Source organism: Phoxinus phoxinus (genome assembly GCF_949152265.1).
Source record: "Phoxinus phoxinus genome assembly, chromosome: 12".
NCBI lineage: Eukaryota > Metazoa > Chordata > Actinopteri > Cypriniformes > Leuciscidae > Phoxinus > Phoxinus phoxinus.
In genome coordinates, this window is record NC_136887.1 from 19,505,303 (window position 1) to 19,526,265 (window position 20,963).

The following is a 20,963-nucleotide window of genomic DNA, read 5'->3' on the forward strand; positions in this document are numbered from 1 at the left end:
GGCCGGCATTATTTAAGCAGTGACACACGGCTATAAAACATCAAGTGCTTTAGCGATAGCCAGAGAGATGGCAGGTGAATAAAAAGAGAGAAAGAAATGAGAAAAGAGTTCGAGAAGGATGAAAAGAGCAGACAGGGGCATAAGCAGAACATAATTCAACTAACCTGTTTGATGGCCGTCACTGTGATGACAAAAAACAAAGGTAAACCACTGGTCACAGGGCTGGTTGGGGTATCAACAATCACCTTTCAGAAAGGACACACATATATAACATTATTTATATTTACAGAATAATTTTACTTTGAAGTTGCATTAACATTCATGCATTGCATTAACATTCATTATAGAAATCTATAGGGCAAGATATTTCGGAGAGCAGAAATGCGACGCTTTGTTGCTTATTTCAATTCTCCTGTTCAGAATGCGTATTATTTCAGATTTAAACATCCGCTCAGCAGTGGAGCTACCATTCAAGGAGGATAAACGTTTAGTTTTCGGTTACCTACTATTCCTGTGGGTGTATTTGTCTCTATATCAACAATATTTTGTGGATAGTTGTATCATGTCTCTTCCTTGTGAGTATCTTGCAAAAATGGTCATGACAGGAGTTGAAAATTGTCACTCATGCCAACATGTCAAATAAATGCTGTTCTTTTGAACGTTTTATTCTAGAAAGAAGAAATGTTTCTTGAGCAGCAAATCAACATTAGTACGATTTCTGAAGGATCATGCGAGTAATGGCTGTTGAAAATTGGGCAGAAATAAATTAAATTGTATATATTCAGAAGTACTTGGTGAGTATAGGTATAATTTCATGTTTTGGTTGATAACCGACAAATAGCCAACATTCAAATGATATACTATTTCGCCTAAATAAATTAAAAGTACAGTATGAAAAATGGATATTCATTTTGAGATTAGTGGTTTTGTTTGATTTAACAAACTGTCGTTTGAGACTAATTTATTTTCTCTGGTAATCACAGACACTGTTCAAAGAGTTTAGGCTAACTTGTATTGAACTCGAAACAGATAGATTTTTAAACCGGCATGAATAATAGTCCAAAAATAAAGCCCTAAAGGTAGAGATGTGAAAGAGCGATGAGATGTTTATGTTTGTATTTTAAAAATGCAGCTGAACAGGAAAAGCATGCGTCACATCATAACCTTGAAAGTATGAGATTGAACATTAAGATCCGATTGCAGAAAACAGTAAACACCAGTCTATCTTTAACACGAGCTGTTTGTCACGCAGTAGGAAGTACAAACATCACTCTTTAAGGAAAAAAAAACACTTGGTGTACATGTATTTATACTTCCCCTATGTTTGTGTATATAGGCCTATGGAAGAGAAAAATAGGGTAGGTTATGAAGTCATACCCACAGAGGTGTGAACATTTTGTTCGTCCAATGAGCTACGGCCAACACGCAACACACTGCGTCTCCCTCTCACACACACACAGGAACCCTGCAGGGCCTGGCTGAAAGCAGCCAGTGCAAAAACCACACGCCACAGTGAGAAACGGCATTTCCACTGCAGAAAACAGCTCAAACACAAAGATGCCGTGTGTGGGATATTGGTGCCAAAATTCCTGTAGGGAGAGAGTGTAAAGCCGGCAGGACTTCAGAAGGTGAAAGCCCATCTCAGACCAGCAGCACTCCAGCTCAGAGCTAATAATCCCCATCATCCTGATCACACACACTTAACACACAAACACCACAAAGTACATTCAGCCCTTACCCAGTCTAAGACCAAATAATCCCAAACAACCTATCAGAAACATCCACACACACACTTTACTTTTGGACTCGGCCATTAGACGTCATCTAAACCGCTTTGCGATCGGCCAATCATGCAACATCCCCTCCTCATCCCACACACAAGCCGTTGCTTAACATCCACAAGTTAGAGCTCGCAGACTAACCCAAATACAAGGCATCTTTAAATTCTGCCCTGCGGCTTATGCTAAAATATCATGATGCAACACCATGAGAAACAAGCGCCATGTATGTGCACGCATGTTCACACGAGCACAGATCTTTCAACAGTGGCCCATTAAGTGTTAAACATCTCTCAGTTGCCAGGTGTCTGCTGACAGCTGTTTAGCAGTGGCACTGCCGTCAGGAACAGTAAAGCCGCGTTTCCACCGAAATTACCCGGAACAATTTGTCCCAGGAACTTTTTTCCCAGGAACTTTTTTTGCCCCAGACCGGTTGCTTTCTGCGTTTACACCGCGGTCTAAAGTACCGGGAAGATTATAAACTGCGCGCGTCTGCTGCTCCCAGTCTGCGACGCACAGTAATCAGTTTTGAGCGACACATTTATAATAAGTATGGAGGAGATTAAAATTGTGCTGCAGTTGTGTTTGTGATGTATTGCGGACATGAATGTGAGATGGCTGGGACGAACGCGCAGAAAATTTCCTGTTACACAAATACGTAACCTCGTCGTCGGTCCAGCTGTGTTTAAAAAAAATAATTAAATTCCATATTTGCAGACGGACAACTCTCGCGCATGAAGCCACGAACCGCAATAGATTTTTAAAAATGCCGGTTAAAATAGAATGCTGCGTGGAGTCCTCCAGTCAATATGCGGCGTGAACACAACCAATCAGCATGTTCAGCACACAAGTCCCGCCCCCGAAAGTTCCTGAACTTTGAAAAAGTACTACCTCGCCAGCAGGGACTTTCTGAGGGGGAAATATTTACCCGGAACTTCATTTAGACCCTGGTTCCTGCGGTGTAAACACACCGAGTACCAGCCCAAAGTTCCTAGTTCCTGGGGAAAGTTCCCGCGGTGGAAACGCGGCTTAAGAGGAAGAAGAGAAAGGGGGCATTTCCTGCCAACTCGGCACATCTGCATGAGAAAGCAACATTAAAGGATAGGCCTAGTTCACTCAATTTAAAAACTTGTATGAATTTCTTTATTATGCAGAACATAAAACAGTATGGAATAAAACATTTAAACATTTTCTGTTTTAACTTGAAATTTAGAGTAAAAAAAAACATTTCATTAACTGATGTTAATATAACAAAAGTACTAAAATATATTTGTAACTATATAATGCACACAACAAGTGGTTATGAGAAAGCCACATGATGAATCAAAGTTCATCATAACTAGCTTTCCCACAAGCTGAGGTACATACTAATAGATACAATGCTAATACAAATAATGCAATAAATATTCATTTAACAACATAAGAGGTAACATAAAAACCTAATATACATAACTGATAACAACAACAAAAAGAAATAAAAAGATACAATTGTTTAACTGTAGAACCATCCAATGTCAAGTGTCAAGAAATCATTTATGGTTTAAAACTGACCATTTAAACTGTATTTTACTGTAAAATTACATTATATGTCCCATTAGATCTATGGTTTTCCATCGAATATAGTAAGGGAGCTTATCCATAATCAATTAATTTAGCGTAGTTGGAACAACATAAGGGTGAGTAAATAACGACAGAATTTAAATTTTGAGGCAAACTATCCCTTTAAATTGAGCAGTTCAGGAAGGTACTTTTGAAACGAAAACACCAAAAACACGAAAGGAAGCACTTGACCCCTGTGAATACCACCCCTGGTTTCCCTCATGGCACACGTGCTTCTCTCTTTCTTCTTTCTCTCCGAGACTGACCCCCCAGGAGCCAGGGCTGAGTCTAGGATTCGGTCAGCAGAAAGCGCTCTAATGCGCTTGTGGTTCCTTCAAGTGATGGATGTTGTGGGAGCCAGTGGTCCACACATCGTTTTTTTTATTTTTATAAATTGATATAAGGCCCATCTGGATGGAGCCCACTGCGACTTCCCACTCGATTAAAAATATTAAGAGAGATGTGGCCCAAAGAGCTGAGGACAGTCTCTCTTATGTTTTCATTTGTTTTTAGTTTTTAATACACACACATAAAAGCATGCGTAGTGGGAGTTTATTCCTCTGGATCGCTCAGTTACAGACAGCGCCACTGATACAGTTCATCAGCGACTGTAATGAAATAGTCACTTCTCTGATGAAGTGCTGCCCCTTCGTCGTTTTTACGCTCACACAAAACACCCCCACCCATCACTGCCAGACCCACCTCGCTTGTTCCACCGCATAGACGCAAATACCATTCATTTAACCGCCGCCTCGAGGGAGCCAATTCCCAAAGCTAACGCTGAACACATCAGTTACCGGCGAAACACCTTACGGAGGCAGACACACAACGTGTGCGTTACTAAATACAAACACAAACCTTAGTGAGACTAGATTGGTTGCAAATTAAAATGACGCTGTGAGAAAAAAAAAAATTCCCCTCAATAATTGTTTTTATTGAAAAACTTACAGAATATTCTGGAATCACAAAATTAATTGTGGTTAATTTACTTTATTAAATTATATAATAATTAAATTACATAAACTATATATTAATAACATAGTAATTCAATGTAAATCAACAATAAGCAGCATTTATTGATAATAAAGAAAATAGCCAGAGAAAATAATTTTAATATACGTCCAATACGTGGGGCCTATATTCCCAAAAGTTTGATTTCATTAAATGATTCTCGAGGCATCTTCATTTTTAACAACATTTTTGACAAGTTTGCATAAAAGCTATACTAAAACATGTCTGCTCTTATCTGCAAACAAAAACATAATTCTACGTCAATGAAATTCTGCATCAGAGCAACATTAAACTCTGCAGTTGTAAATCAGCGTGGGACTTGTTTTCTGAGCCTGTGCATAAGAATTCCCCAAAAATATAAAGTTCATGGAATTTATATTGTTGGTGGGTGGCCTCATTTAAGTGTAACGTTAAAATAACGTTTATTAAGGCTTAAAAAATGCATGTAAAATGCTGTAAAATGCATCTGCAGGCTCCCACCTGTGTGTGTTTGAACATGTTTCTCAAAGATTGGGTAACAGATCTGTTCTGTTGGCCTGTTCTGGTCTCGTCGTGTTTTCCCCTGCATATGCTTTTAACTAAGAATTAATAACTTATTTTAAACAAAAATGTAGAATTTTTGTGGATCAACCCAGAATAGTTTGATAAAGAATTGGTGAATCATATTGTAAGCGCTGTACTTCTACTCTCACATCAATCTGCTCTAAGAAACAGTATATGCACAAAAAAACATCTAATTTCTCTCTCTCTCTCTAACGTTTACTCAAGATTATGTGCTAATTTCCTCTTTACGGTTATGCACACTTCCACTCAGCTGAACACTGACTGCTTTGTTAGCGCAATCCCTCATCTGCATTCACACACACACACACACACACACACACACACAGGTATTTAGAACATTCCAGCTGAATGTGTGTCAAAATGTGCGTGTGGAAGACAGATCCCCCTCGACTCCTCCCCTCCTTCTGTTCTCCTCTCCTCCCATCTCTCTTTTCCCATCAGGACCCCGGCGAAGGCACGCAGTGCTATTTTTAGCATACTGGTGCTTTTTTATCAGTCAGTGTCTATTTGTGGCTCAAAAGAACTACAGAGGGCTTCCTAGCTGCTGACGTCAGCAGTGCTGTGCTGCAGAGGCGTACAGGACAGGGAGAGAGAGAGAGAGAGAAGGGGGGAGAACAAAGAAATGAGGAAAAGAGAGGGGGTGTGGTACGGAAAAATGGCAGGATGAAGAGATAGAAATGAGCATAAGACGGTGAGATTGCAATGGGCCTCAGGAGAATAGAGCGGTTCTATTTGGAGGCTGGTGATTTAAGAGCAGGTCTTGTGTGACAGGCGCGCGTGTGTGTCTCCCTCGTGCTGTTATAATAGTGGGCTGCATGGGGAGAGCTAGTCGGAGAGAATAAGGAGCCCCTCAAGAGAAAAGCAGGATTAGTAGAGGCATGCCAGAACCAAGCAAAGTCCCGGGGATCACTCTCACACGCGCACAACATGGATGTACATAAGACATACTGAGGCATGCACATTTATTATATACTGTCTGAAACTCCCTTGTTTAGTTAGTCAATCTTTTAGTAAGAAGAATGTAACTTTTATAAACCATGATGTCACATTACGCCATAATCTGATGATCTAAAACATTTAATTCATGTGATATAGAATCCTTACGTTAAGGGAGAAATTGGTTCATAACACTGGATCAAATCGTTTTTTATTTAGATCTATATACGAATTTGCTTTTAACTGATCTGTCAGAGGTTTTTTCATATATTTTCAAAGAACTGCTAATTAATGCGACTGATTTTGATTCATCAAAATAATTGGCTTATAAGCTTAATACATTCTCGAGAAAGACCATAATGGTCGAGTTTGAAGTCGAAGTCTGTTTATATTTACAAAGTCCTTTTCCATTTTGCAGTGCATAGTCCCATCTAATCACATTCAGTTTAACTCGGGTAACATAGGTTTTCTGTAGTATTCTTTCAAACATTTGGCCGGCTCAGTATGACTAAAAATTAATAATACTTATTCAGAAAGGATGCATTAAATTGATCAAAAGTGACAGTAAAGAACCATTTTAAATGTTCATTTTCTATTTCAAATAAATGCTGTTCTTTTTAACTTTCTATTCGTCAAAGAATCCTAAAAAAATTCACAGTTTCCACAAAAATATTCAATATTGATAATACATGTTTCTTGAGCAAAAAAACACCATATTAGAGTGATTTTTGAAGGATCATGCGACTGAAAATTCAACTTTGCATCACAGGAGTAAATTATATCTTTAAATATATTCAAATATAAAAGAGTAATTTAAAATTTTAATAATATTTCATAATATTAACATTTTTACTGTATTTTTGGTCAAATAAATGCAGCCTTGGTGAGCATGAGAGGCTTCTTTCAAAAGCATTTTAAAAAAAAAATCTTACTGAGCCCAAACTTTTGAACGGTACTATAAAAGTCTTTTGTGTCAACATATCTCCATATAATGCCTGAGAACGCATCATTCGCAGGTTTTGGATACATTCATCACCCCATACATCAATCTCACACACACAAAATCAGCTGCCAAACCAGGTGTCAAACCGTGCGTTTCATTTCTCACTCATCGTGCACCTGACAGCAACAAGACCATATGCTCTTTATCAATCCACCATTACCCTTTAAATACACACACTTAAACGGCATCAGCTGTTTATACGGTTCCACTCTCTAGTTTAACTAAGGTCATCTTCATGTGCTTTTATGGAGCGGAGGCTTCCCCGTCTCTGTCTCACTCTCTGCCATTATCACAGGTCCAGTGACATCAGATCAGCATGGAGCAGAAGCAGACAGGCTATGAGTCACACATAAACACACTCGTATCCTCTCTCACACACACACACAGTATGTTTCTCTAGGGATGGCAAACGCTTATGACTGATCAAATGGGCTCACTTACCTGCACCAAGAATATGATGAGGAAGTAAAAATTAGCAATTCTTCTAAACTGCTCGAATAGGTTCTTTGGCAGGAAGTTCCAAACGGTGTACTGAGGAAGTGAGAAAAAACAAAATTAAATGTAACAAGTTAAAAAACAACATGATGTCAATCAATTACAATAGTCATTTGAAGTAAAAAAAGAAAGAAAAAAAATGTTTTAAAGGGTTATTTTCCCCAAAAATGAAAACTGAGCCATCATTTAATCATCTTCACACAAGTCATTGTTTGGCTTCAGAAGACTTCAGGAATAGTGCTATTTTGTCATTTGTTTAGCTTATCAGTCCCAGTCCTCCTTCACTTTCATTATATGGAAATGCAGCAAGGACACTGCAAAATAATACAGAATTTGTATTTTTAGGTGAACCATTCCTTTACAGCCATGTGATTGTAAACCTACATCCTGATGAAAAGCTGGAGGAAGGATTAAATGCATTCAATATTCATCAGCTCCAATGTTTGTGCTTTTCTAGGAGAGGGAGCTGAGACGACTTCAATAGCTCCAGAGCTCTCTGATGTGTGTGACCGGGCAGCAGCTCTCTGGGCCAGCAGGTATTACATTGATTTGGATTAACGACTCGTCGCCTGGAACCCCGGAAAGGGGAACCTGCCACCTGATCCGTTTGAAGGTGTCTCGCAATTTCTCCACTTCTCTTTTTAGAAATAGACACAACAGCAGAATTGCACTAGCTAAATTTGACGTTAATACTTAACGTCAAATTTAAGGCCGAATCTAATGAGCATATATAAGAAAGTGTTTTAGATTTTGGTTTTGTGAACCATTTTATTTAAACTTTTTAGAGTAAAAAATTAAATATGATTTTTAAAAATTGTATACATTAAAATTTAAGTGAATATCTGCTTGAATTTGGAAGGGGAGACAGAGATAGAGAGACAGAAAAATAACTGGAATGTGGACAGCTATTCCCAACTAATATAGCCATGAATGCTAAATAATGGATCGCCAAGAGTGAGGAAAGTGAGGAAGGGCAGATTGAGGCACCTGCAATAAGATAAAAGGGAATACACCATCGTTTCTAACAGAGCAGATGTTATACTGAGGTGAACCCGAGAACATGTGGCAGGTCTGGACCTCTTTTAAAGGAAAAACTGGATCCAAGGGAGTAAGAGTGTGAAGATGCAAAGCAGATGCATAGAGAAGTTTAAACATTGCAGTGCAGGTAATTAAAGTGTGTTTAGAGTCTCGTGCCAGAGAAAAATTGATCACCGTACACCACAACTCGGCCACAGGTCTGATAAATCTATTACTTCTTACTCCCTCGTTTCTTCCTTTCGTATCTTAAAACACTCCTCATCTATCGACTGAATGAGGAGATTCAGGAAGTCCCACAAGATTAAGGGGGGGGGGGGGGGGATTGCAGAGTCAACCACCCTGAACACTTGAACTTTAATTGCAAGTATGTATTTATCAGCCGGATCTCAAGCGCTGCTCTGACAGGCAAATTAGGGTGTTTCATTGGGTGGAAGGAGGCAGTGAGATTTACTGCAGTTTGTGAATAGCGAATGATGAAAGAATAGAGAGGGAAAAAAGAGAAAATGGAAAGAATGTAGTCTGGTCCCAGACGCAGTAGGGGGTTCCAACAGTCTCTTCACACCTGGAGGAACAGGTGGCTGAACACCAGGGCTCGAGAGAATCATGCTCCAGCCATACTCTCAACATGCTGCTGTTACCACGCATCTCATGTGTTAACGCTGCGCTGCAGTTGCCATGGCATTAAACAACACTTGCTAATTACGGGCTAAAGAAAATTACAAACAGGCTCTTGTAGGGGACAAAACCCCTAATGCTGTTATCCTGTAAAATCTGATTACACTGCGGCGAGCTTAAGTACAGCCCGGCTCGTGCTTTCATATTCGTGAAAAGGTGTGATATAACAAATACCAGAAGTTACCTTGGAGGACACAATCCTGTTGTCACAGAATTTGGAAGGGATGAAGACCTCGGTTTCCAAACATGGCCGACGTCCTATATAGATTGTCCTGCTGTCCACTCGATTCTCATCTCCTCCACACTACAGAGACACATGGGGAAACAGGAAGAAAGAGAGAGAGAGGTCATTTACATGATTAACAGTTAAAAGTCTGACACAGCAACATCAGCTGAAAGCAATGGCAAAATTCTGACCAATGTCGAACAGGAAGCGCTTGTTTGAAAACAGTCATTATTTTTGCTACTCAGCATGGTGTTGCTAGAGTTGTGAAATAGTCTCATTTAAAATGTCGCCAAGGTAATATTCTGTAGTGGTAACACTGCATGCACCGGATGCCACAGTGTTCCAAAAATGTTTTTGCATATATAAGTAGCTTTCATGGTGTCATAATTTTAATTATTAGTTTGCATATTGTTCCTTTAGTAAAAATTTTGTACATATAAAATAATTTATATATATAAATATTTTCTAATGCAAAAATATGTTTTTGTGGCAGGGCCAATTAAAATACTAGCAAAATTATTGAGATTAAAATAGAGGAAAAAATAAAAACGACCCCTAACTACAAAAAAACAAACAATAAACACGTTTGCAAAGCTTTGCAGAGCGAGCTTTGGAGTAGAGCTCCAAATTTACTAAGAAACGCAGCCAAGTATAACAAAGGTCAGGTGGGTCAATCCGCAAGTGGACGAGTGATCAAGCTCCTGAGACTGGACAAGTTTGTTATATGACAGTTGAAAGCAATTACACAATTTATATATATTTTGTCTTTTACTACATAGCAAGATGGCAGTCAAAGGAAGATATTTAGAAGAATGTCAGTAACCAGACAGTTTTTGGTTCCCATTGACTTCCATAGTATATTTTTTTCCTACTATGGAAGTCAATGGGAACCAAAAACTGTCTGGTTACTGACATTCTTCTAAATATCTTCCTTTGTGTTCAGCAGAGGAAAGAAATTCATACAGGTTTGAAACAACTTAAGGGTGAGTACATGATGACAGAATTTTCACTTTAAAAGTGAACTAATCCTTTAAGACAGTTGTAGCTCATTCAAAACGCTGCTGCCAGGATTCTGCGCAGAAAATATTAACATATCACACCAGTCCTCATGTCTTTACACTAAAATCAATCCTAAATGTAACTGGGAGCCAAAGTATAATTACTGGTATATAAATCATTCAATGGCCTAGGACCTCAATATATTGCAGATATGCTCACTGAATATAAACCCAACAGATCTCTCAGATCATTAGGATCACATCAGCTAGAAATACCAAGGGTTCACTCTAAGCGTGGCGAGTCTGCTTTTAGCAACTATGCCAGCCACAGCTGGAACCAGCTTTTTAATTATTCTTATTTCTTTTGATTATTTTAATTTATTCTATGTAAAGCACTTTGAATTACCATGGTGTACGAAATGTGCTATACAAATAAACTTGCCTTGCATTGCATTGTAAGAATGTGGTTATTCTTCCACAGCACTGGGAGTGTTTGGGTATTGTTGTGTGAAAAACAGAAAGGGAGTAGCTGAGGTGAGTATTCAGAAGTAGTTAATGAACAGAACAGTTTTTCCTACACTGCTATTCAGCAGAGACAATTCGAAGATGCTGAATCTACAGCATCACAGCAAAAGAAATCATGTTTTTTACCTGAGTTGGGAGTTTGAAGTCTGAGCAGAATGTAATGAGACAAAAAGAGTGGGTACCGCAAAATAATATAACAATAATAAACAGACAGCATGTCTTTCTTTTGAGTTGCCCTGAAAAAATAATAATAATTAACAGGACAGACCAATATAGTTTGGTCACGACTCACAAAAAAACTTCAGAGGTTTCTCACAAATCTAACAAGACATACAAAACTAGTTATCAGAAACAATTTGAAACTATCCATCAAACTTATTAAATTGTCATTTGAATCACGTACTGACAGGAAGTTTGTGTGAGAACAGTTAAAGATACTTATTTTTTGTTTTATGTAATAATATCCCATTATTTTTAACTAAACTATCATACTAAACATCAAAATGAGTAATACAATAGCATGTTTTGTTTAGCATGTACTTAGGACAGAGGTGTATGGCAGAGCCCGCCCACTGAAAAATTGGCTAGGAAACACTGAAACAGGTCTGTGTTTCCTCTGTGGTCAAGTTCGTGACCCGGGACATTCTTGTAGCATGAAAAGGGCAACAAGTTGACTCTGAGCTGTGTAAGCATTGGATTGCCGGAGGAAACGTTGGCACAAAGCACACACGGTGACGGACAGCCAGGAAACTCTACACTGCTAAGCTACAGAAAAAAGTAGCTAACTGGATTTAAAGGTACTCAAAATGGGAATACCTTTTTAAAATACAACCTACCAGATGATGTTATTTAATTTAATCAGAGGCTAATCTTTCTGCCGCAAAAACAATGAGTTTTTTTTTTTTTTTTTTTTTTAAATGAATGAACAAACGAAAAAGCTAAAAATCTCAATAAGGGTGACAACACATTTGACATCATTCAATTAAGATGCAGCTTTAAAATTAGAACATGCCCTAATCTATATAACTGAGTGGAAAACTGTTTTCGACTAGATTCACAGATTTCATTTGCGTTAGAAAAAACAGATTCACTTGAATTGGACTTTCCAAAGCAACATGGAAAGAGAGAAGACCCTTTAGAACTCAATTCACTGCAATGAATTCAAGTTCTACATATAAAATGATTCACAAACCAGTTCTATACATGAGAACGGTTCAGGACAAACCGATTCACTAGAATAAATCTAGACTTTCCATTGCAACACATGAAAGATAGGACAGTTGCTTTTTCTAAAATCTACATTTAGTTAGTCACACCCCAACACTGCCATTTCTGTCTCTGAGGTTTTCGATGAAGACAACAACACACACGGCCATCACATCTCAGCATCACACTTCAACCACACCCACCGCCCACTCTTTCTCACCTCCCCCCTCCCAGTGTTTCCCGGGACAGTGCAAGCAGCAGCACTATAAATGTTGGTGTGAATAATTTAGAACGCATTGAGAGACAGAATGAGAGGGTTTAATGCGAGCCACAGGCTGAGAATATGTGTGTGTGTGTGTGGAGCTCCATCGTTGTGGTCAGGTCAGGTCATCTGTCCCACACCTCTGCCCCCTCAGGTAGAGGTATGGTCGGCATCATGCCACAGGCTAAGTGCTGTCACAGCCTGTCCGGACATGTTCAGCAACTCGGCGACAGGACTTAACGGCATGTATCAGATAACACACTGATCCTGTGCTCTAGCATATCTGCCTGAATCGCTCACATCAGTGTATTCATCACCTGAGAACTCAAACAAAGAGCATCAGTATGCGTCAGTGGTAAGCGATAACTCACGTCCCTCACTCAGGGGCCTCGAGGAACAAGAGGCTTGTGCGTATCTACTGCAAACTAGATGCAAATCTTCAGCATGCAAGCCGCTCTCATGCACATCCGTGCTCTGAGTCAGAGGAGACGTCTATTTAAAACAGTCAACGACTGTTTCTCCTCCTTTCATCTGCATCATCTTCTCGTCTCCCACTGGATCTGCCCTCGATTCGGCGGCTTCTGAAAACGTACGTGGCGGCGCAATGTGTGTATTCTGGCTCTCCGGTCAGGAAGAGCCTGGGATTACGTAAGTTTTTGTGAAGCGTGACGGCTCTTCACACATCAGCGTGGCATGCGGTGCGTTACCGGTCCCGGATGAAGCAGGCTGGTCTAAACGGAGAGGGGAGGGGCAGGTGTGAGGAGAGAGGAAATGGCACAGGTTCCAAAACTCAGGGGATTGAATCCACCTCCAAATGCCACCCGGTGTAAAGGAACACAGCCCAGGGCCTCGGAAAAGAAAGCACACGGACCTGTGTAACATCTAAATAGAATTATAAGGTTATCAGAGCTGTGACGATGCTTGTGTGTGAGGGCTGCCGTTTCAGCGTTTCACAGAAAGGTCAAACTGCTACGTAAAAGTGAATGATTCAGTGAGGCACTTTAGGTTAGATGCTTGCTCAGATACAGTCTCTTCATTTCATTAGTTATACATCAGCCACAGTCTGGCAAATGGTTAGGAAGAAGGGAAAAGGGCCTTTGGGAGGGAATCCACCTTGAATGACTCTACTGATGATGATGATTATTTTCATGCTGTCTGTGTTGTTTAGCACCTGAAGGAATTTTGCTGATGGTAATGACACAAAAAAAGGCTTTTTCAGGGAAATGGCGTCATAAAAACATGGCCAGACAAAGGCTGAAAGAAAGCATGTGGAAGGATTGAGACAGGGAATTTTAAAAGACAAAAAGTCCATGATCACACAGCCTCCATTTACTAGAAAGTATCAAATCTGATTCAGATACGGTTTATATATAATAATTCCAGTTCCTACGTGATTCGGTTAAAGTTTCAATTAATTTTCCTCGCTTTTCATGACTCTCATGATCTTCATATTGCAGAAAAACTGATAACTTATAAGTTTGAGACAGATTCATACATGTATTATCTGAAACACTAAAAAGAATCAGACTACACTGGTCAGGCTATTGGGAAGACACATTGTACATTAAACTGCCTTTATCCAAGCAAATGCTGACACAAATCTGCACTTCTATATTCTATATATTCATGATTTGAAAAACCACCCCACTCACGAGCTTGAGTTTACATAAACTCATGAGTAACTCGTGGATAACTTGAGTTTGAGACAGATTAATAACCTTTGAATGAATAAATTCACAAAAAAACAAACATTCAGACTAAACTGGCCAGGCTATTGTGAAGACAACACATTATAATGATGTTGTCAGTTTTTTTGTTGTTGTTGTATTTTACATCATTCTCTCTAATAACATTCAATGAAAGATACTTTAATATCATTCTTTTCACCCAACCAAACAGTGACAAATGGTGACATTATGAATCTGCACTTCTATTCAATTCTATTATGAGCCTCATTTGTACTCAAAAGGAGATGCGTTTCCCCGGAAATAATGACAATAACTTTTTAAAAATTTATGGTGTAGCACTTTACCACCACATATGGTATATGAATAAGACAAAGGCAACGGTTGAGTGAACTGGCTCCTCAGTCTCTGACAAATCAAGCAACAAGGCCTTTAAGGCATCTTTACACAGCTGATTTAAGGCTGCTCTGTGAATTTTGTTCACCGCCATGACTTTCCAAATCCTAACAAGTCCACCTTTACAGCAGTTAGGGAAGCGGTTGCTGCCACAATATCCACATCTGCAGGCATTAATTGCTGACATTTTGGTCACTATTTGACATTGTGCTGACTGATTATTAACTGCTGAAAAACTGTTTAGTCTACTTTTTGAGGATTTTTGCAATATTCTGATTAGTGATGTCAAAGTTAGTATTACATGATAGTATCGGAAAATTCCGCATATTGTAAAACTTTGTCTGCGTTGAGCTACCAGTAATAATCATTTGAGAATACATCCAAATTTTGCTGTGTAAAAGCATTTATGCCACGGTTTACACCGTTTACACTTTAAATTCCATCACTAGTTCTCGTGAAACCAACAAAAAGTTAATCTCAAACCTATCACAACACTATAGAATAACTAGTTTTCCTGAAAACTGTTTTCAGGAAACTGAATACAGAGGGGAAAAGTGTGAAGTTCAGTTCTGACAGTGATCGATTTCTCTGCGGGGTTAAAAGTGCAGGTCAGTGAACCTGTGTTTTAAACTAATCTTGCTCATCTTCTCTCGTGTCGCTCTCATTGGGAGTCATTAACCGCAAGATCAACGTTACAGAGCTTTCTCAAGGTTACCCACTACGCAAACACTGACAGGCCGGCCTCAGTATAAATCGTAGTTACTCAACAACAGAAAGAACGCCACAGCTACATAATTCTGGAACATTGACAAAACAGACATAGATAGTTAAGAGAATACAAATCACAGACAAAAAGAAACAACGGTGCACATAGAAAAACAGTGTAAGGAGGGAAAAACGGGGGGCAGGAGAGATAAGAAGACTGCCATTGAACTGCCATTGATTTTGAAGGCAGTTCAGTGTTAAACATAATGAGGGTCAGAATATAGGGCCCCGTTTCATTTTTGAAATGGTACACGCTGGTGAAACTCTTTTCACAACCGCTTACTCAAGGCCAAACAATGGAGGCGCTAATGTAAGAAAGGAAAGTGAGAAATGATGGAATTATCTTTTCCACAGGGTGTGACCTCGGACAGACCTGAAAAGAGCCACTACAAATGCGGAGCAAAAAAAAACAAAACAAATGCATAGTTGGAGTGCACCAGTTTAGTAAACTCTTGCTTCCAAGAACACATTAGCCTATAGGGAGAGTGGGGTAAAATGTGTCAGTGGATAAACCGTGTTATCCCTTTAATCCATCATAATGTACACCATTTTTTGTCACACAACCATTTATTAAGGTCTATCATATATAACTGTCTATGATTGTGAGAGGAACATTAGAAAAATTAAAAATATTTGTATGTTAAATAAAAATAAAATGAGTTTTATCAAACCAAGTTTAATATATGGGTTGACAAAACTAAAATAAGAATGCCATTTATTTTATATATATATATATATATATATATATATATACATACATACACACACATATATATACATACACACACAAAAACATGCATACATACAAACAAGTAAATGTAAATTATTAATTTTAATAAATTAAACATTTATTTCCAAAATAGTGCTGAGCTGTGGAGTAAAGTGTGCCAGTGGCTCAACTAACAGTGAGCTTTGCTCTAAAATACAGGAAATAGGCTACATTGGTCTCGTCAACAAAAAATTTCATTAAAGAATCTGAGGCACTCTTTTCTCCTTGACTAGAGGTCAAATCAATGAAATGTGGCACAGTTTACCCCACTCTCCCCTACTGTCTAAAGGAATGAAGGATCAATATTACAAACACTGTTTGCTCAATTGAGACCCAACACAGCTGCCATTGAATAAACACGACGTTGGGGAATTGAGTAAACCGTATCATTACTATATCAAATTAGACTTTAAAGACATCATGTTTACACGGTTTCAAATAAACACACAAGCACAGCAGTTGAGAGTGCTGTGATTTCAATGGAAACATAAAGCAGCATTCAGTCTGTGCCAGCGTTACAGCTGCAGACCACTTACTCAGATGCAGACAGCCCACCACGTGTTTGAGACCAACACTCAAATCAGAAGAAAGAAGAAGTGTGCCATGACGGTGGGCAAATGCCTACTCCACCTTAAGAGTAGTTCCACACAAAAAAATGAAAATTCTGTCAATATTTACATTTAAATTGTTAAATAGATTATCTAAATGAGTACTATTGTGACTTCATAAGATCCGGAAAAATCGTGCTGTAGTCCAAATGAGCTGTTCGCTGTAGTTCTTGAAAAGGGAGTTCTGTTAAATAAAATATCTCCCTTTAGAGTTGACTTTGAGCTTTGTAACCTTGCAGATATTTTTATGCTCAAACAGCAACATTACACACTAACTAAAGTTGAAAAAGCAAAATAGCACCCCCTTAAGATCTTCAGGAACACTTCATAATTATTACAGATATGCGTGTTTGATCAGGGTTGCAGCTGAAATACGCAAGTAGCAGCCTAGATCTCCAGGGTAGAACAGGACTGGGTACCCCTGTTCTAAGATATCAAGCAAAAGATTCTTTAAAAAAATGATTGTATGTTCAACAGAAAGAAAAAAAATACAATAAATGGGTTTGGAAAGACATACGGGTAAATAGATAAAGATTTTTGGATGAACTTTCCCTTTCAATCAAAGGAGGCAAGAATATTCAGGTGACTAAACAACAACAACAACAAAGTGTTTAAAGTAAACTATTCTTAACATTTAACAGCTAACAAACATGAGAACGCGTTAAAAGATTTGTCTGATATGCCCCTTTTAACCACGGTCACATCCTGTGCTTGTGTTTTTTTTTAAATAGCTACCTTTGATAAATGGACAAACAACAGATTGCACAGTCATGGCTAATGATTACCATGCCTATTTTTGCTTTTAAAGCTTTAAATTTTATTTTCAGGTAAAATAAATGAGGCGTCCTGACAAAATTGCCAAGCTGAGCTGCTCCTGCCGCCCAGGCACCTGGAACTGTAATGAATATTCTGATGAAACGTTTTAAAGTTGCAGAAAAACACAGAGTCAGCTTGTGATGGAGTAACTCTCTCAGCAAACGATTGATCGCATCGCTGTTGAGCAATGGGATGGGAAATGGTCTATGATATATCACTTTAAAAATACACTACCTGAACCCTAAGCTGTTGCACCTCGCGTTGTGTTTCTCAGCAGTAAATAAAGAGTGGATTGAAAGATGAAAGAGTGATAGCGTGACCTTTATCCACCACACTGCTGTGCATGCAATAACAGCTGAATTAACAATTGATTGCTGTGTAAATCATATCTATTTATCTCTGTGTTTGGTACGAAGGCTTGTTACATTTATAATTAGCAGCGCTTGCTAAGGCAAGCATCACTACTACGACTGCTAATACATAGGGATTTGAACTTCTAAGTATTAAACTCCAGCAAATATTAGACATAAATGATACCTCAAACTGTGCGGGTGTTCTATTACTTTATGATTGTTTTTTGCCTGGCGAATAATTAAAAAAAAACATTCCACATATTTACACTGAAGGAGTAAGACGGTGGGCTCTACTAGACTTGGGGTCAGTAACCAACTACCTAGCAACCATCTATTACTAAGTTTACTGTATTTCTGATCAAATAAATGCAGCCTTGGTGAGTAGGCTATAACTTGAGCAAGACTTCTTTCAAAAACATTCTGACAAACTTTTGAACAGTAGTACAAGTAAGGGGTTCTTTTCACATTTGGTTTGATTACCTGGTCCGAACAGGAGTTTAATTGCTTCCCATCCCTCTACTCGCGATGGATTGTGTTCACATTATATTATCTGGGTCCGAACTGAGGAGCGTTTGCATCAAAGCAACAGCTGTTTTCTCCTGTTGCTTGGTAACGACAATGCAGGAGAAGGCGGCAAAATGCATAGTGTTGCCCACCTCACTTTTATTTTGGGGATTTTTAAACCGTTAGTTTTGTTTTCCAAGTGTCAGCACGTAACGCCACTTGCATCTATCTGCCACGAATGTACTCCAAATGTTCTAAAGACCGCAGGAGTCCATTTCTGCTGAAGGCGAGCAGAAATTAGATATACATTCTCTCTGCTTGCAGTGTCCCCGTTACGCTTGTCAGGAAAGTGAGTGAGAACACACAGTTTTTTCAAACACATTTGTCATCAATAGCGGTTCTCTTCTGTGATTTAGTATGACTGCCTTCATATCAGCAGCAAACCGTAGAGTTCACAAGAACCATACCACATTTTAAAATGACTCTGGTACGGTTCGCAGGTACACACGAGTACACATCCAAACAAACTGAAATCTGACGTCAATCGAACCCAGGTTTGTCTATAACCAACAAAATAAGATCAATTCACAATCAATAACAGGTTCACATTTCCAAGTACAACTGTATAACACTCTAAAAGTCCATTTCTATAGTGCTTTAATAATACACACTCATGTGTTTTTATTACAGAACAGAAACACAGTGGGCTCAGAAAAGCAACCAGTGGATGGCACCTGCGTAGAGAAAGTAATAGTGGAGGAAAGAGTTGTGATTTGGCTGTATGAGACAGATAATCCCATGTGTTCAGAATTTCATATAATTTCACAATAATGGGCCAAATTCTGTTCTATTTTTAAAACATCCTCCAGGCCACGTCGGAACAGGCGGCGTGCTGCAGTTTGGACACCCTCTGAGTTAAATTAATAATTAAGTAATGGAAAGAGTACAGCAGCACAGCTGTAAATCTACCGAAAGCAGGCCGTCCTTGAAAAGTGAAGAAACCAAGAGGCCAACGATTTACAAGTTTCAGACTGGAGAGAAAACTGCTGTGCGGACACTCCACCAGTGACATGTCATATGACATCTCCCCTACTACAATGTGCCAGAAGGCACATGGGACATCTGAAAACAACTAGAGGAAGTTTCTATGGTCTGATGAGACCACAATTGGGCTTTTTGGCCAAACACTGCACTTTTTGGTGTGAAATCAAATGCATCATAACACATAACATCCCTCTTTGGAGGCCTCTCGTAAGAAGGCCCTGAAGGGCTTGTGAATACTTTTGTAAGCAATGTAAACAAAAAAACAGGTCTAATTTTGTGTCCTACTGATGGTGACAATGACAAGGCAAGAATTTGGTTCCCTGCACAGGGTATTTCCATACAATGCACTTCCTCATTCTTATTCTTGAGTGAACGCATGCTTTGCATTTCAAATGGGCTCAGCAGCTATGTAGAAAGACACAGCCCTTAATCGTCCATCAATGCCCAGTCTCTACACCCTTCCGGAAACCTATATGAACCTGATTCCCTGCATTACACAACAACACGAGACAAGCAGATGAAAGCGGCGACAAATAAAGTGGTTTATATCCACAGTGATATTGCACCGCTGACATTCAGAGTAGCAGGCAATCTAGTAAGAAAATAGGGCAAGAAGACAGGGCATCAAAGTGACAGTGACAGACTGAGAGCAGACGAACAGACTCAAGTCGAGTGTGAATGACTGCGTGAACAATGAGCTTCTAAATACTCCTGAAAGTGGATGTCAGAGGAGATCTCGTGGCCCGGCGCTGATGAGACGCTGCATGTGTCCGGCCCACAACCACAAACGAATGGCAAAACAAATGGTCTACTACTGACTTTGCATATTAATTTGCATACTCGAATATGCAAGGATGCTTCGTCTGAGCGGCCAAACATTGAGAGAGATTGGTTGCCAGAGGAACAAGACTGTTGCTACACTGAAAAGGGACCCAACTAAGAGCACTGATGGGGGGAAAAGAAAAGGACCGAGCGCTTAAAATAACTGCTCAGTTTTAGAGACTTGAAGTAGTGTAAGGGGCTTTATAAAGGCTGTCTTAAAACATACAACACCCACTCACTGCACTCAGCTCATAACCTGATGCGAAGTTGAGCAAAAGGGGATGCTTTTAGAGACCCTAACGGGTCAACTTCTAAAATCAACAAAATCAGTCATAACGATCAATACCGGGTTCACAAATCCAATTTCAAATGTACGTATAAACACTCTTCATAATACATTGTTTCAAAGCAGTTATACAAAAAATTGTGCCAAACATTTAAATTAATTGTTTTACATACTGATTTTAAAACCACTTAAAAATATTAATTATAAAAAAATTATGTGTTAAAGGTGTAAATTATACAGTTAATATTATCAAATAATTATCAAGCTGAGAAGTTCAAAATATTATGACAGCCAAATTTGCACCAAATGAGTGGGCCTGCCTTGCACAATAAGAAAGTCACACACGTTTTTGACACAGAAAAAAAGTAAACATCAAAAAGTGTATAGAAACATGTCCAATTATGATCCCTGTGTGTCTGAAATGTTATGAAAGTTGTGGGCAGCAGCACTCACTGTGCTTTACAATAGTGGTGCAGCAAAACATTCAACAAGCTTAAAGCCAAAGAAATCAAGCTATCTGGCTACAGTTTTGCCATAGTTATGCAAGGAGTGCCGAGGTTCCCACAAATCGAAACAAAACCCAGATTATTTCGACATCA

General features: G+C 39.0%; 1 protein-coding gene across 3 annotated transcripts in view; it reads right to left on the reverse strand.

The window, feature by feature from the left end:
• The window catches only part of atp11c (ATPase phospholipid transporting 11C (ATP11C blood group)), a 56,200-nt gene that overhangs the window by 21,908 nt on the left and 13,329 nt on the right, over window positions 1-20,963 (reverse strand). For all 3 annotated transcript variants that reach the window (XM_079629841.1, XM_079629840.1, XM_079629842.1), the window contains exons 2-4: window positions 9,284-9,403; window positions 7,333-7,422; window positions 165-245 (exon numbers count right to left, since the gene is read on the reverse strand). In XM_079629841.1, coding sequence (XP_079485967.1) covers window positions 165-245; window positions 7,333-7,422; window positions 9,284-9,403 — 291 coding nt within the window. The remainder of the gene's footprint in view (window positions 1-164; window positions 246-7,332; window positions 7,423-9,283; window positions 9,404-20,963) is intronic.